The sequence below is a fragment of the Scomber japonicus genome, chromosome 3 (genome assembly GCF_027409825.1).
Source record: "Scomber japonicus isolate fScoJap1 chromosome 3, fScoJap1.pri, whole genome shotgun sequence".
Taxonomy (NCBI): domain Eukaryota; kingdom Metazoa; phylum Chordata; class Actinopteri; order Scombriformes; family Scombridae; genus Scomber; species Scomber japonicus.
In genome coordinates this window covers 6,631,809-6,645,378 of record NC_070580.1, presented here as the reverse complement: position 1 = coordinate 6,645,378, position 13,570 = coordinate 6,631,809, and the positions used below count along the sequence as shown (strand labels likewise).

General features: G+C 40.6%; 1 protein-coding gene across 1 annotated transcript in view; it reads left to right on the top strand.

Annotated features, from left to right (window-relative positions):
* epha8 (eph receptor A8) overlaps positions 1 to 13,570 on the top strand; it is a 63,856-nt gene that overhangs the window by 33,315 nt on the left and 16,971 nt on the right. Inside the window, exons 5-9 of the mRNA XM_053315043.1 lie at positions 6,444 to 6,599; positions 6,804 to 6,977; positions 7,056 to 7,229; positions 9,756 to 9,880; positions 12,484 to 12,646. Of these exons, the coding sequence (XP_053171018.1) occupies positions 6,444 to 6,599; positions 6,804 to 6,977; positions 7,056 to 7,229; positions 9,756 to 9,880; positions 12,484 to 12,646 (792 nt within the window). The remainder of the gene's footprint in view (positions 1 to 6,443; positions 6,600 to 6,803; positions 6,978 to 7,055; positions 7,230 to 9,755; positions 9,881 to 12,483; positions 12,647 to 13,570) is intronic.

The window sequence follows — 13,570 nt, the reverse complement described above, 5'->3', positions numbered from 1 at the left end:
ACCTGCATAATGGCTGAATTTTGATTTCCTAGCTAGCTAAAAGTTAACTAAGCAGATTCAGGCTATGGAGCAGTAAGATGGAACTAAAAATGGGGTTCTAAGGATTGATACAGCGTTTACTCAGTTTGATAACGTTGTATTATATTGATACATTTTGTAAATAGAGTATATACACTGTCAGAATTTCAATAGCTAGCTACCAACAGCTGCTATTAGCTATGAGCCTTAATGCTAATGCTAATTCCTGGTTCACGTTCATATTGTGCAGCTTATGAGCAGCTGAGTGTAAAAAAACGTTCAGTCAACTGTCCGCCAACCAGTTGTAATTCCAAGTTGGAGATATTGAGAATTGATTAGCTAGTGATTAGCTAAGATATCTCCCTCTTGAGGAAAAGAACTACAGAAAACAAGATGGCTGTTAAACCCTGTCGCTGGCAGTTATATCTAAATAAAATCACATATCAACACAAATAGAGTCAGTTCAGCTAATTATAAAAAAGTTATATGTTTGTTTGAACCTGGTAGCACTTGTAAACAAACAGTTAATAGCACATTTAGCCTGTATCTCTCGCTCCACTGTAAGGCTAGCTGTGGTGCTAACCATCTTAATGAATGATGTCAACAGGAGGTTCTTCTCATGTTGCAGACATTGTGTGAATGGATCCTGACACAGGTGCTAACTTCATCTACATTCAGTTAGAACATGTGTTTATTTTTTTAAAGATACCAGTTACTTATACTGACTCCTGCTTGTTGACATCCCAGCATACACCTCTGGTACAGTGTCAGGCTTCAGACTGAACATTTTGGCAGAACTCATGGACTTGTATGTGAAATTCTTGAACCTGTCCTAGCTAAGATGTGCTAAGCAGACGCTGCGGGTCCCTCTTGGCTTGTCGGCATGTCAACCTGATGTCTGTAAATAAAATCCAGACATTTCTGTCTCAGCACAGGATTCCTTGGTAAACAATGGAAGGATGCTGAGCTCCAGCTTAGAGCTCCCAGCTCTGCTCTGCATCCTAAAACTGTAGACCTCATTATGTTTAGGTTGTCAAATGTTTGACCACCAGCCACTGTCTGTCACTCCCTTCACAAAAATGTCTGTATGACAGACACACACAGTACAAAGTGTCACGCTCTCCCTCTCTGTCCACATTTACATGTTTCACTGTGACTCTTGATGAAAGCAGGTCTTCACAGCAGAGAGGACAGGAAGAGAGAAGCTGACATTTTCAGCAGTGGCACTGACAACTAAGAGGTCATGACACATCCTATGGTGAATCCTACATGATAGGAATTCAATTATGAAATAAAGCCTTATAGAGGAGCCCCTGCTGTTAAAGCACCACTCTGATAATTAAGCAATATCACACGAGAAGGAGTACTGCTATACTGAATATCAGCACGGCTGTGATTCAGTTGTAGGCATGAGGCCGCAAGATATTCAGAGATTCAGAGATTCAGTACAACAGCATGACCTCTGGTGTGATATTGCTTTTATACAACAGTTCTACAAGCACCATTTATTAATTGACACTGACAATAAGCGAGAACAGATTATGGTTTGTTTGTTTGTTTGTTTAATCATTTATTTGACTCCACCAATATAAATAGCTTCTTGACTGGGCTGTTGCCAAGCAACACAAACGTTTTCCTGCACATTAGCTTGCTACTTTGTGTCGTTGTACACATTAACACAGGCTAGTTACTGTGTATTTTATATATTTATCTGTACAGTATGTTTCCATTTATTGTGCAACCAGTGAAATGAGTTACCAGCTTAATCAGAGACTGTGTCTGAATGGTCTCAAGTGACTCTTTAGTTGACCTGTCTTTGTTTACATTCGTCCTGCAACTCATTACTAGGGCTGGATATCGGTACTCAATACTTTGAGACTATGGACTGAAATACATTGATACCAAGTAGTATCAAAACGTCTCCCGTCAAATGATACCTGCAAAAAAATACTTTTTGCACCTAGAGCCACAAAATATGAATATTTGTATGGATTTGTTCACAGCCAATCAACGCAAGCCTTATTCGATTAATGCAACATGTGATTGGCCCACTGCCACAGCAGCTACAACAACGAGTTCAGCAGCCAAAATGCCACCTAAACATGTGGCATTTTATGCAATTTAATGCTTCGTTTCACATGATGGGTAGCTATAGAACAAAGTACTCAATTGGTATCAGTGTCACTTCAGAGTACTTGGATTGGTACTGGTATCGTCATTTTTTAACAATACCCAGCCCTACTCATTATGAATCCAGCCTCTGTATTTTTATATAAAGCATCTCATCTGTGCCCACTCACCTTCTCTCACCTGTGCCCTCTCACTGCCACGATCTTCCTCACCTTGAGTCCCACATCAGACAGCCTCTGTATGGCAGTGGCTCTCAGGCTGTGGATAGTGTGAGACGTGTGTGTCCCTGCCTCTCTGCACATCCTGGGTAACATCTGTGACAGCTGGTTTACTCTCAGGGGAGCAGCAGTATACCAGAAGCTGTCTGTCAGAGCTGTTACCCTCCTGGGCTGCAGACAGAGGGCTTTTGCACCAGGTGGAATTTTGGAGAGATGCTGCCTGAGAGGGGATTTCCTCGCTCCTTAGACATAGCGCCTCTCTGATTTTCTCTGTCTGTCTCTAGTGTGTCTTTATGATTTTCTGTTTCTTTGTTGGATGTCATGGTGAGTTACTTTGTTCCATTCTCATCACATTTTAGGATGACAGAGTCAAGTTTGAGATCCAGATTCCCCTTTTTTGCCCCTGTGTCCAAAGTGCAACTGAATATGGTACCAGACCTTGTTCAATAAACCTTTTGGACTGTCTGGACTAAGTGTTGCAGAATATTTTAAGGTCTTCAGGTGAAATCAGGGGGTGGTGTGTTTATTTTGTCTTTCCCTGCCTTCCTAATCTCTTTTACAACACCTTTGAAAACATTATTAGCTGATATGAGTTCAGGGTCCTGCATTAATTCCATGAACGGCTAACCGGAGGCTCATTGATATAACGATTTAAACCAGCCCGAAGCCCGAGGTACCTGCTGATACTGTAGAGCTCCCCTTTAGTTGCCCTGATGGATCCATAAAACCGCCTCAAGACTGTGTTCACCTCGATCTTCTCAACGGACTGAATGTCGATGTGTATATTTTTGAGACTTAAAGTAATTCAAAGTCCATGTTGTTTGCCTTACAGTGTTATCTTCAGATTTGCTCTTATCTAACTTGTCTAGGTCGACTGATGTCATTTGAGCACACCTGGAGGTTTGAACTGAAGTATCCAACCTTTTTCAGCCATTCATAATTTACTCAAATGTTTGTTACAACCTAAGCTAAAGAGTTAACAACTGTTTATATAAACAGTTATTACTATTAGAACACCTGTAAATCCAAGAGATACATGTATAGTTAAAAGTCCCAGTGCTGTTGTACTCTATATCAGCACTTCTTGTTGGAACTAAATGTCTTTCATAGTATCTTAAATTAATTAAAAATGACTAACTCAAATGTCAAGCACAAAGAAATCTTCTTCTTCCAGTGGAGGAAAGTAAAATCAGCTCTCTAACTAATTTTCCACTCATCAGTGTGTACAATAAGTGTGATATCCAGTGGGAGTCACCATAAGGAGAAAAAGACATGTCTTAGTAGAAGGGCTTACATCATTTTAAATGGAGTAACAGTGTCAGTGTGAGATGCAATGAAACAATTGTTCTGCAACAATTCATCAGTTCATTGATTATTTGACAGAAAATTACTCTGCAAATATTTTAATCATTAAGTTTGAGTTATTTTTCAAGATAAAATGGCAAAAACTCACTGGTTCCAGCTTCTCAAATGTGAGGATTTACTGCTTTTCTTTAGCCAATACGTCATATCTGGACTATTTGTCAGACAAAACAAATTATAATGGTAATTTTTCACTATTTTCTGACTATTGCACTTTATAAAATATAATATATTTAAATTTGCCTTTCAGATGTGCCTTCATCTTTCTTTGAACTCGTGAACTCATATTCTTGTGTTCACTGTACATCATTGTCAGAGCAATTACAGCTGGCTTGTATCCAATGATAAAGAACTCACCCTCTATGGCAGTGGTAGGCAAATAGCAGCCTGGGAGCCAAATGTGTGGTCCTATAAAATAAACTTTTCCCTTTTATAGGTACCATCACATCTTTTAGAATAGTCTTTATAAATCTACAGTACATAACAATTTAAATCCAATAGATTTCACCTCATAACATCATATAAACTTACCAGATAAATGACCAAGGTGCATACCATAATTTGTTCTATCAGAGCAGAACAGATTTGTGTCAGTATTTTTTCTTGAAGCAGGCCACTGTTTATTGTGTGGATAAGTAATCAATTACATTTCTATTCTTAGTGTACACAGAGGATATGTTCATGTTCATGAGTCATTTTTTTGCCAAATGAGTATTAACATAAGCTGCTGTAACTCTATGAGCTGTCGCTTACTGATGGGAATTATGAAATCTGCCCTCAGATACAACCCTAAAACTGTTATATAAATCAATTTATTCCTGAATGTATTAAAAGAAATGAACAGAATATATTAAAACATATTAGACCTTGGTTTTACCTCACTTATATGTAGGCCCTCCTAATAAGCAATGCTGCAAAAATATATTTTCATGATCATTGTAGCTTCTAGTCTTGCCCGGCTCCAAAAAAAAAACACCTGTGAAAAGGATGTTCAACCACAGGAGAGGTGTAAAACTACAAGGTGCCAAAATGCCTGGGGTGTATATAATGTTTCAAAGTGTTAAATAATTAAAGATCATGCCCTGAGACAATCAGGTGGTCTTAAAAACAGCAAAAGCAAGTGGAGTGTTCATTCTAAAAGACAAAAAAGCATCAAAGTCACATGACCTGTGTGTTTTGTAAGTAAAGCACTTCAAAATATATCTCAAACTTAAACTCATTTATAATGCTAATATTTCAGTGTCACATTTACGCATTTTCTATTTTAATTTTAGTTAGTTTCAGTTTGTACGGATGAAAAAAAAAACCAGGCACACTGAAACCTGGAGAGAAACCAATGGAGTTTTTTCATTATTATTTTATCTTTGAAGGCAAAGATTGCAATGTTTCCCCCGCTATATTGTTTAGTTTCCTCTCTGTTTTTATTTCTGGTTCAATTTTACATGTCTGTCAAAACTTACTTATGCATAATGTGAAGTGTGCAAATAGAAGAGAATGAAGCCTCTCCACAACAGGGTAGGTACCTTTGACTGGACCCTCATAATAAAACAACAGATGGGAAGCCAGCTGGGGATCATTTCCTAGACATAGTGGTTACAGAAGCAATCATTTTTTTTAAAAAGTAACTTTTTAAAAGAAATAGCTGCTTCATGATAGAATTAACTACAGTTTGTTCCACTTAACTTTTAGCTGAAAATAAAAATAAAAACCTGCCTATTAAATTGAATCATGCAGGATATCAAACAAATCTAATCAAATGGTTGAGTTGCACATCAGTTGTATGTGTTTGTGTGTGTTTCTGTGCAATCATGGGGGACTGCATGTGTACTTTTCAGGTGAAAGCATTCAAATTCATCTAAAAATGTCTCAGCCAGTAATCCACAATACATTTTAACTGTTCGCTTTGTTATAATTTCACTCATGTTGGGTTATCCAATTTCATGCTTCTTTTCAGCACCTTTGAAGTCTAAGCACCTAAAAATGGTCTCCTATAAACAGAACAAGGAAAGGTTAGGAAAACACTGTGTCTATAAAACTTACCAACAGCATTCTGGGAATCCTAAATTACCCTGTGTTGGGAGAGCAAACACGAGAAAGTTGGTGTCTACTGCTGCTGCTGCTTTCTGAGCGTATGCAAGGTTTACCCCTGCCCCATTTACCATAGCAGAAGCCTATTAAATGCCTGGAAAAAAAGAAAAAAGAATATATTTATCAGAGCCCCCCTCCATTATTAATCAGCGCAGAGTTAAAAATGAATATGTATCAGAGGAGCTGAATAAGGTTGAAACACGGTCTGGATTCTGATGGTCTCACTGGGAGTATCAACAGTGCAAAGCCTTTTCAGCCCAAATCTGAGGAGAAAGAAGTATGACTTTCATCTCCCCTGCTCCACGGTCTCTACGGTTACAAGGCCTGTAATTATACATAGATTTGGAGGAGGGGGAAGGGGTTGGTATGTCCTAAAATGAATGCTTTTGAGGAGATGACATAGTTTTAAAAAAAAGTTGAAGCAGTGTTGATATGCACGGCTTGCCATGGGAGAGCGATTCATGCCTTTTCTGGCTGCACTTTCTCAATTTTTATCATGGTCTGAGTGATTATGAGTGCAGAGCCCTTCCATGCAAGCTCTCTATTTACTCTATTTATTCTCTCTCTCTCTCTCTCTCTCTCTCTCTCTCTCTCTCTCTCTCTCTCTCTCTCTCTCTCTCTCTGCAGCCTGTGAGGTGGGTTTCTATAAGCCGGTGGCTGGCGATGGCCTGTGTGGTAAATGTCCTCAACACAGCCACTCAGAGACCAGAGCCGCCCTCGCCTGCCCCTGCGACTCCAACTACTATCGAGCGGCAGATGACCCACCAGCAGCTCCATGCTCCCGTAAGCACAAACACAGCGCACAAGATTATCTAATCCCACAGGCAAGACCGCATCCAAGACGTATGCACACAAACACTCACACACATCCACAATACACAGCAACTATGGAATGATGTGGCAGACTTATCTATGCCTCAAAAATCCAATTTCCTGCAGTGATCAAAACCTGCGAAAGAACTCGAACCCTGTCTTTCTTTTCTCCAGGCCCTCCATCTGCTCCAGTAAACGTCATCTCCTCGGTCAATGGGACGTCTGTGAATTTAGAGTGGGATCGCCCTCTGGATACTGGAGGTCGCAGCGACCTGCAGTACAACGTGTTGTGTCAGAAGTGTTCAGGGGAAGGAGGGCCCTGCGAGGATTGTGCAGCCTCCCCTGGAGGCGCCAATGGAGGGAAGTCTGGTGGAGGGGCAAGTTTCGGGACCGCGGGAGGAGGGGTGGTTGAGCGTTTGGGCACAGCCGCGGTTCGATTCGTCCCACGCCAGACCGGGTTGACGGAGCCTTGGGTGACAGTGCTCAACCTGGTCGCCCATACCAACTACTCCTTCCGCATCTTGGCCTGGAATGCGGTGACGCACCTGAGTAACGAGCCCTCTCTTTTCGCCTTGGTCAACATCACAACGAACCAGGCAGGTAGGGTTCGGAACAATGACATACAGTATCTCATCATCAAGGCACGTAGATGTTAGCAGGACACGAGTTGTATGTGAAAGAATTTGTGATGGCTCAGGCAGCTCAAGCTCAGACCAGTGAACTATGATGTCTTATGTTAAAATCCAACCTTGAATAACTCATTGCAAATTATCCAGAGAAAGAGAAATAAGAGATAAACTTAGCCCTCGGGGCACGTTGGCAGCTCACTTGCAGTTGCATCATTTGACTTTAAATCCAGCCTTGGCCCTTCATCAAAAGTCTCTCTCTTCTCTCCTCGCTGTCTCTCTCCTGTCAAATTGAGCAAAAGTGCCAAAATAACAATCTTTGAAAGAAATGTGCTGTCTCAACCACATTTTGTGCTGATAATGAAAAACAGGTTGTGCCACCTGCACTTTGTTTCCATAAGGACTAGCAGCCACTGTCAGCAAACAGTGCTCATGTCCAACTCTGACGCTTCTTTACTCCATACTGAGTCTATAAACACAACAAATGCTACCAGCTTTATCTTCATCCTCACTAGCAATAAACCTGTCATTGATTGGAGGCCGGTTAAGTATTACCTGCACTCAGCGTGAACTTTCCAACTTTACAAAGCCCATGAATCAAAGGATTTATTTATAGCTAGGGTCTGATCAGGGTTTTCGGTTTTAAAACAGCAAAGCTTTCTTGATTTTTGGTCATGGTCTCCAAGTGTGGCCCACCATCAATGGATGACCCCCCACAGCAACTGAGGAGTTGTAAGGTAATAGGAAATAAGAAGAGAAAAGAGAGACGGGTAATGAAATACAACATGAGAAGCCAGTTAAAATCTAACAAGGTCCATTGTGAACATGGTATGTGTCTTAACCACAAAGCCACAATGACACCTTACAAGAAAAATGACAGCATACACATTTATATCTGAAATGACTTCTTGTCACTCAGCAAATTATGACTTGTGTGTCTCAAAAGCACAAGGTGGAAATAGTGTAATGTTATAGTGCTGCAAAATGTCATAAAAAGCAAAAGAAGAAGAAGCAAAATGCCAGTTTCTGTTTACCCAATCTTTCCCTAAAATTCAATTTGTACTTGACATATCAATATTTTTATGTTACTAATGGGTGAAATGACATGGTGTAATGGGAAAGAGGTCCATCGCACTGAAACAGACACAGAGAATTACTAATGGACTTTGCAGTTCCCCTTAGTGCTACTCACTATTTTAGTGTATTTCCGCACATTGTTTTATGGCCCTCAATGTGGTATTTTTAGTTGATTTTCACCACTCTCATTGACCTAATTTCCAGCTGTATTTGGGACGTTGTTTTAAGCAAAAAAGAAAGTTCTGATAAATCATGTGTAAATTGCCAATAATCCTTGCTAACTTGTTGTGTTTTCTGCTTGTTTTGCTGCCCCCAAGTGGCCAAAACAGGTATTGCTCCTGCTTTAACCATGTAGTTTTTGTCCTTTACAAGAAAAATGACTTTGGGAAGGATTAGAATTATGATGGGTGCTCTTGTACTGTAGAATTACTCATTTCTATCTCTTCATTCTCTCTAAGTTAGTGTAAAATTTGAAATTACCAGCTCAAGAACAAGCGGTGTTGAGGCTGAACTGGTTACTATTTGTTATACCCAACAGTCAAGTAAAAAATGCAGGAAACCATAGCCCTTTAGTAATCTAAGCTAGCTTTCATTCTTTTAATCCTTAATTTTAACTGTACAACAGCAGGTTCTTCCCCATTAGATTAGATTAGATTAGAGGCTTTATTGCCATTATTCCCTTTATTCAGGATCAGACTCTGGTTCATACCCTGCTATGCCCTGTCTTACATCATTACCACAGGGAAAGGTACAGGTATTATAGGAATTATTCGTTAGGTTGTCTTCTGCTTGGCAGGGGTTGAAGATGGGGACCACACCTCCAGCCAATAGAGTTAGGAGTAGGTACAAGTAGTTTCTGGATGACAGAGGGGAATTTGGGCTGTAAGGAAAGATGGGTAACCAGGTTATTTAGATTTCTCTAAATAATAATCTCTTAAATAGGCACAGCATTGATAAAAATAAGTCAAAAAGGCCGTAATAAATCATTAAACCTAACCCACATCTCAACTATAGCGACAGGAACACTGGCAGATCAGAAAATATAACATGTAAGCATTTACAGTTTGAAAGATACTTACAAAACAGTGATGTCCTGCTGATACAGATGTCACATGAGATAAAAAGAATCGTTTTGACAGACAGTGACCAAAATGCTGTGTTGTTTAGTTTTGAGTTTTGAAACCATGTGGCAGTCACATTTGAACTAATAATTTGAATCTAGTAAAGAGTGCTACAATTCAACATCAACTATGAAAGTCGTGCAAGTTTAAGAATCTTCAGAAGACTGACTGAGCAGTTAAGCAGTTCCTGTGTAAACCCACATCACTCCATGGTGTTCTTATCACCCTGCTTGTTTGCGATCGTCTCCGAAGTGCCACATCTTGAACTAACAAAGCGGCCACTTCTCCCATTTCTTGTTCAGCCCCCTCTGAAGTGTTAGCGATCCGCCAGGAGAACACCAGCCAAAACAGCGTGACTCTGCTGTGGCACGAACCCGACCAGCCCAACGGCGTTATCTTGGAGTACGACATCAAATACTATGAGAAGGTACTAACTGCTGCATCTGCACCCAGAACAAACACTGTCATCATTTCTTTGGGGTTGTGTCTTAAAATTGTGTTTACTTTCCAACTATCTCAACAGCTTATGATGGGGGGGGGGAGAAAGTGACATAGCCTCTGCTTTACCTGAATAACATAAGCTCATTGTCTTCAAAGGCCTGCGACTAAGCCGAGCCAAGATATTGTGAATGCAGAGAAGTGGAGGTCGGATAGACTCCGGATAACTTAATCCAAGAAAAAGATCCTGCTGGCAGCTCGGCTAATTGAAAGGAAATGGGGGTTGAGAAAGAGAGAGCAAGGAGGAGGATAAGATGGTGTAGATTCCAACTTAGTGCAAGTGACAGTGACAGCAAGCGGCTGGCGGGCGCATAAGCCTCGCGACAAGCTAATTGCTGCGAGTGTGGGAATGTGTGCATGAGTGCGTCTGTGTGTGTTTGGGTGAGAAGATCTATGTGTGTGTGTATGTGTGTGTGTGTTGATAGGAATCAGCTAATTGAGGAGGGAGCAGCCTTGGGGCCTGCAGTCTCATAGCCAAACAACAGGATGGTGTGGAGAGCACTGAAGGATTAGCTCGTCTCTTGCACTGGTGTCTTAATCTGGCCTCGCTCAGGGGGCGAGACGCCTGTGGGGGATTTTCAAGTGGACAAGTCAGCAATGTGCTTTCTTAAGGTTTCTATATGACTGTACTAAACAACAATGAGTCACAGCAGGGTGGAGGCTGCAGCAGTACACTTGCTGAGGATAATAATGAAGACACACACCAAAAAAAGGACCATATTTTGGCACCAAGCACTTCTTACATAATTAGGCTCTTATCCTTTCTAAGGACACATGCATGGTTTACTTTTTCTGTTGTTTGGATGCACCTTGCACCTCTTATTATTGTTACACCTTTCCCGCCTCCAAATTTATGAAGTATCTCTGAATTAAGTTTGAAAAGATGCTGCAGTAGGCAGATCAAAACAAGGTAAGGATAGCAGCGATGACGACGATGATAATGAACTTTATTGTTAGTCGAAACATCCCCCAAAAAAACCCACAGCTTCCTTCAAAAACAATAAATGAATATGTGCATCAAGAACTAAACTTAGCATGGAAGGTAGGTGTAATAAGCTTGGCAATTTACATTTTAACAAATAGTGCATCATAATACAGTAGAACCAATTATGTGAAGGGAGTACCTGTCATTCTTCCTGGCGGATAGAACCTGATTAGAAGATATTTGAGGTAATTATCTGCCAATTACATGGGGCTGGCAGATAAGGCTGTATTCATTTATGATAATAGGATAAAGGATAAGAAATCTAATGTGTGATTTAAGGAAAGATTGTAAAAAAGGGGAGATGGGGGTAAAGCTTTTCATAAATGGCAGATCTACTGTGATCTGCCCTTTTCTGTCTTGATTCAAGATAATGACTTATTTATATAAAAAAACTGTGGCAACTGGCACTGCTTTCTTTAAAAAATAGGTTTACAAAATGATCTTAATGCTATAAGCAGTTTGGCTAATAACGTTGTTATTAGTGGTGTTTAAATCAGTCAAGATGATAAAACATGCTAAAAATAAGTCAATTTCACTTTTTGTCACTTTTTTGTCATTTTTATTGCAGCAAATAACAAATAATGCACCCTAATACACCACCATCACCCACTATGACTTTAATAATAAACATAAAGTAGAATTATCACCTTCCTGACAATGTCAACAAAAATTAAAAATGTATAGACTTCATTAATGTAGAATTTATAACAGAGCTGTTTGGATGTATTGGATTGAATTAGATTGCACAGGTGTATCTTATGAAGTGGTGGGTGAGTGTATATCCCAACTACCCATCCACCCCCTCTCCCCTACACCAACCAACATAGCACACAGACAGGATTGATGTCCAATTTGTCCACATTAAAATAATTAGTTTTAATAATAGTTTGTGCATCATCGACTCTCGCTGATGATAGTGGTTGTGTCCACCCTTAAAGTCCGTTTCCAGGTGTTGGGGAGTACTACTGCATATGTGAAAAAAGTTGTATATTTCCTCAAATGATGCCACTTCAGTCAGCGTCAGTTAGGGATCTAGACTATTGGTTTGAAAATGGAAAAAATCTAGGGATGCAGCGGTAGACAGAAGTGAAGTTATGCAGACCATAACTCACCTTAATCTCCTAATGTGCTGTCAACAGAAATAACAAGATGGGAATGTTTTTTCTTGGATAATCCTGGATAAAAACAAATACCTGATAATCAAGCTACTTTATCCCACAAAAATAAAAAATATTAAGCTGTCCTGCTCATTAATGTACAACATTACCCTCACTGGCTTGATACGACCACATATAGCCCATTAAAGGGGGACTTGGAGTGTCACCAACAATAAACTGGCCAGCGCAGGCATAGTGTTCATGGTTTCAGTTGTGAAATGTATGAATCTACAGTATTACACACTATATATTATAAACCACTATTTGTAGAGAGTTAATATGGAACAGCAGAGCTTAAGTTTTCATGGGGATACACAGTGAGCTCATAAGCTGACCAGCATGCCAATTTCCCAAAAACCTAATCTTTAAATGTGGCCATTTCTCTTGCAGGATAATGAAGAGCACAGTTATTCCACTCTGAAGTCTAGAAATACCAGTGCCCGAGTCTCGGGATTGAAGCCGGGCACCAAGTACATCTTCCAGGTCCGAGCCAGAACGTCAGCAGGCTGCGGACGCTTCAGCCAGAATGTGGAGATTCAGACTGGGAAAGCAGGTGTGTGTGTGTGTGTGTGTGGATTGTATGATGGTATATATGAAACAGAGAAACAGAAAGAGAGCATACTGTATTACTGAATTGTTGCTTTAAACTTTCTGCCTGCCCTCAGCCAGAGGAGCCCTTCAGCAGTCGTATGCTGTTTAATGCAATGGAAAAAGTCCAGTAAGACAGTTTATTCTCTTAAAAGACTTGGCACAGACAGCTTCTCAAAGCCAGGCCAGACTGCACAGCATGGACCGGGGCTAAAGAGACTTGGGTGTCAGTAAGGCCGGTAAGCGCCTCAGTCCATCCTTCTGTTCCATTGATCTGCGCTTTGTTAGAGGGTCACCCCTGTCAGCAAAACTGCAGCCTATCCTAGCTTTAAACTGCTGTACACGGTCCCTAGGTGGGTATGGAGCCTTCATGAGTCTGTCCACCTGAGGCAAGAACAACACAGAAAGTTAGGTGGTACTAAAAACATCTTTTATTGTAATATTTTTCTTTCCTAATGGAGGATTTGGCAGAAAACGAGCAGAGCTGACTCTAGGTCTGCGAAGCTCAACCTCCCGCTTGGTTGGAGTCCCAGTGCTGTTTCATTGACTAATAGTCTCCCTTCATTCTGCTGTTCACTGGACCCCAACGTTCCTCCAGTTGATAATGATTCATTTTCAGACTCTGGAAAACAAGAGAAGTGCCCACATCCCACTAGCCTACATGCTGAGTAATCAATACGTCCTAAAGTTTATGACAAACAGACTGAGTAGCCTTTTTCCAGCTCAGTCGTGTCCATCCTTCAGCAAACAGTGCTGTAGTTTCGAAGGGTTGGGTTGTATCCAGGCTTGTGTGATATGAAACAGTAAGCTGCTTCAAGATGTAGCCTGGTAGTCAGACTGAATTTAGTTTTTGCTACTCTAGCTGCGTGACTCGAAGGATGGAGATATT